The 4236-nt window shown below is 42.6% G+C and overlaps 1 protein-coding gene across 1 annotated transcript; it reads right to left on the bottom strand.

Annotated features, from left to right (window-relative positions):
• Window positions 1–245: 245 nt before the first annotated feature.
• Window positions 246–1574, bottom strand: LOC142218121 (DNA damage-regulated autophagy modulator protein 1-like). Its single transcript, XM_075286599.1, has 4 exons — window positions 1456–1574; window positions 1084–1151; window positions 765–907; window positions 246–513 (listed from the first exon to the last, which is right to left on the bottom strand). Exons 1-4 carry the CDS (start codon window positions 1572–1574, stop codon window positions 325–327), a joined length of 519 nt encoding a protein of 172 aa, XP_075142700.1. The 3' UTR covers window positions 246–324.
• Between the last annotated feature and the right edge of the window lie 2662 nt (window positions 1575–4236).

Raw genomic sequence — 4236 nt, 5'->3', positions numbered from 1 at the left:
GGCCTCCGATCATTATATTCAGGGGTCTGAAAACCTCCCCGAGTATAATAATAGTGTTTGTGGGGCCGGTGGTGTCACTTACGGATTCCAGCCCCTGCCAGGATCGGTAAGTAAATAGAGCCTGTTACTCCAGCCGGTAATGGACTATTAAGAAAATAAAATGCAGCAGTAGCGGCTGTCTCCGGGCCCCTAATATCCCGGGCCCTGTGGCAGCCGCTACCCCGGTAGTTACGCCCCTGTATCATATCTAATCTATAAGGCAATGGAGTCACCAGGAGCAGATAGTCTCCAGTGAACCCAGCACACAACAGGTTAATGTACTAGTCAGCAATAAAGGATACAGATCAGCAGTATTACAATGGTGACCAAGGCTAATGCCAGCCTAAAGTGGCACATGCGCCGACTGCTGAAGGATCTTTTGTATAGGCATGCTGCTTGACACAGGTTGTACAAGGCACCAAAGACAAACGCCAATCCAGCGCCGATCCTGTGGGCTGTCGCACCGGTCTTCACCTAGAATGTAAAGAGAGATAGAAATGTCATCAATGAGCTTGTAATGGAGATCTGAGGTTGTAGAACAGCAGGGAGCGCAGGTGGAGAGTAATTATAATGGTACAATAATACATAAGGGGGCGCCATTACAATAAGTGGTTTATTGGGCACAATGGAAAAATAATAACCAGTGTACAGTATATACAGTATGACCCAAACATATATATTCTGGGGGGAAAGACCAAAAGGGTCCAAACATTGTAATAACTCACCGAAAATATGGCGTTAATGGCGGTACCAATACACACGGTCCATCCAATGACATATAGGACTCGCTGGAAGATTATATAACGCTTCTCCGATGGTTCACAGCGAAGGATCATGAACTTGTACTGGATGGAAGCGACACCAGCTCCTGGAATAGAGAATACAAGTTATTAGCTGCAGATTTCTATAGTAATAACCTAGTTATAATCTCCAGTGATGCTGAGTGTGAATAGTGACCAGGGATACCACGCCATCACTGAGCGCTGCAGCCGCTGATCTCTGCATGATGTTATTATATCCCTATAGGAAGCTACATCTACTTACCTATGATGGATGTGACCAAGAAGACGACCATGTAGACCACAGACTCCGGGAATGCTTTCCCCGTGTCACTGGGAAATAAAGCAGAATATTGGGAGTTATTAGGACACAAGTGGCAGAATTGTCTCATCTCATATATTGGTAAAACCCATTAACTACATTATTATTATTATTATTATTTCTCCTCCATTTGTAATATGACATTTCCAGCGTCTACATTGAGGTCGGTTCTATAGGTTTCTAGTCCTTGCGATGATTTCATCCATTATAAGATGGAGCTTATTAATAATCACTAATAATAATAATAATATTCCAGGAATATCTCTGATATTAATACAGTAATAATAATAATGATCTCGCCCCGTCCCCTCTTACCTGATGTATGGTCGTTTTTCATGGCCCAAGATCATCGTCAGGGCCACAAGGGCACAGAGGCCCAATAGTGACCATGTGACCCAAAGGAGAGGCATGAAAGCCAAACCCCGGATCTTCATGGTTGCAAATTGAAACAAATTTGCGCAAAGAAAAACAAAGATTTGCTGAGCAATAGCCTGCTATCTCTGTCGTATTCCTCTCTGTATTCACAGATAAGATGGCTGAGCTAACGTCAGACTGGGAAGTTATAGGCTTAGAACTTGATTATGTCATCATCAACCATTCTGACATCACGACATTCTAACATTGGGACATGCTTGAATCTGATTGGTACTGAGAACTGTGTGCTTGAATCTGATTGGTCCTCAGTATTTCTGCTTATAGATAATTTGCATATCTAACAAGAATATAACTGGCTTTTGTAGTGTAATATCTGCTGTTATTATATTCATATACAGATATATATATATATATATATATATATATATATATATATATATATATATATATTACACAACAGTAATAAGAATACAATGTAGAAATCCATCATTAGACGCATTAATATATCTGCCACATTTTAAGACTGTCTAGTCTGAGTTTGCTGTAACTTTTAGACAGCATTAGTACATCCGCCCCTTTATCTCAGATTTGGTCTCACTAGTTTTCTATACAGCAGATCACAATCTCTTTTCTACTGGTGCTTATATGTCTAGACAGTATTGGACTGGGATGTCTAGGGCACACAAGTGGAATAGTTTCTAGGGTCCCACCGCCAGCACCTCTGCAGATCAGCTGTACTGATACAGCGCGGCTCCGGATAATAACCACCAGTCCTCCACTGCCTCTAAAAAAGCAGTAGGGTCCCGTAGGGCCCACTAAGGGCACATAGAGCACTGTGGGATTCACCGGTCCCCGGTGGTCCAGGCCGACCCTGTCTCTATATATATATCCCAGCATCCTATTTACTTTCCCTGCTGGCTGGCATCACTGCAGACTCATTTTTATCTCAGTCACCCTACTTCTCCTAAAGTCCTAGCTAACACAGAAATGGATTCCTTTTCAGATAGAATGGGGGTCAAAGGGTTCCTTACCTATAAGATAGGGTAAGAAGGGAAGGGACAGAGCACTACTTTGGATACCAGCTTTGGATTACATGACCCATGAGTTATGATGTCAGAAGCCCCGGGTACATCAGCAGGTATCCTCTAATCAATTACAAATCCCTGGACAACCCCTTTAAATCCACTAGTGTCTGCGAATGTATGCCGGCTTACGTGACCCAAATATGCCTTTGCAAACCCTCATCTATGCACTTCTTGTGGCCCGATTACCACCTGTTTTTGTCTCCAAGTAGACCCATTAGGAGATATGAGATAAAGCCTCCTGATCAAAGGTGTAACTTGAAGATTCTGGGTCCCAATGCCAAGTCTGTAATGGAGCCCCCATATACTAAGCACCATGTGCCATTTAGAATACTGGTATATTTTATTTGACAGAAGAACCTTTGAGGCCCCCTCAGGTTCCAGGGCCCAGTAGTGACAGCTGTCATTGCACCACATAGAGTTACATCCTTGCATACTGGGGCCATCTGATGGCCCCCCAAAAATCATATTTATGGCCCACCCTAAAAAATAAATCCTGGCCAACCCCTTTAATGCTTTTTATAGTATCTGATTAGAGAAGAGCAGTTTCCTGTTACGGTAGCACTAGCCCACCAGGACCAAAAGGGAACGTCAGCAGTTTTTATTTGGTACAAATTACATTTTTGTTCCCTCCGCCACAATATTGGTTTACCAAAAATAGATGCCAAATTTCTTAATTTCCCTCCAAACAGTAGCGTTGTGTGAAGAAACAATGTCATAGCAAATACCACTTTATTTATACCATAAAATATAATCATAGGTCACAGCGACAAAAATAACTTCACAATCTGCCACGTACTAAAAATATCGCCCGGACAAAACCCCAAAACAACAACAAGGTTTGCAGGATGTTTGTCATCTCATTGGTGGGTTTGATGTCCCTGACATTGTCAGCGAATGTTTCTTTTCTGTTCCTTTTTTTTAGGATCCAGGTAAGGTGTCAGTGTATGGGCCCAATCTTTTACAAGTAGGTTTTATCTCTATATCACCATCAAAATACAGAGATAAAAAATATTGTCTGCTGGTCAGTTGTCACAGGGGCATACGGGGCTCTGGAGCCTAAGGGGGTCTAAAGGCACCATTGCTATAGGTAGTACATGGTAAGTGGGTCCCAATGACATATTATGCATTGAGGCCCAGAAGCTTCAAGTTACGCCTCAATTTGGATACAATTGTATCGTGATTTGTAGGTTTCTCCACCTGAAGTGCATTTATTATACTCCGGGATCTCTTCATACTAGAGTATAATAAATGGAGGCCCAGGGGAAGTTCAGAAACGTGGTAATGTTCAGCTTCCCTCACCTCCTTTCCACTTCTTCTGGTTCTTCTTCCAGATTCTTGGCTTATGCAACGTTCCGCTGAGCCCGAATCACATGAGCTATGCCAATGTCATGACACTTTAACACAAGCTGCCGCAAAGGTGATTCATAGGTGGCAAACCTCAAGAGTTTCAGGTTCGGGTTTAGCCTGAAAATTTTGGAATCCATTCTGATCACAACTGGTTTGCCCATCCTGTAAGCACAACATATGCCAGGAGTTTGTATGTTCTCCCGTGTTTGGTGGGCTTCCTCCCACACTCCAAAGACATACTGATAAGGAATGTAGATTGGGAGTCTTATACCTTTTTTATAGGTTTCCT

Source organism: Leptodactylus fuscus, chromosome 9 (genome assembly GCF_031893055.1).
Source record: "Leptodactylus fuscus isolate aLepFus1 chromosome 9, aLepFus1.hap2, whole genome shotgun sequence".
NCBI classification, from domain to species: Eukaryota; Metazoa; Chordata; class Amphibia; order Anura; family Leptodactylidae; genus Leptodactylus; species Leptodactylus fuscus.
Note: the sequence above shows the minus strand (reverse complement) of the source record. Positions and strands in the feature narration are given on the sequence as shown.

Coding starts and splice junctions, on each gene's coding strand:
- LOC142218121 (XM_075286599.1), bottom strand. CDS start 1,574: ATGAAGATCCGGGGTTTGGCTTTCATGCCTCTCCTTTGGGTCACATGG. Junction 1,152..1,455: donor GAAAAACGACCATACATCAG/GTAAGAGGGGAC, acceptor TTTATTTCCCAG/TGACACGGGGAAAGCATTCC. Junction 908..1,083: donor CTTGGTCACATCCATCATAG/GTAAGTAGATGT, acceptor TCTCTATTCCAG/GAGCTGGTGTCGCTTCCATC.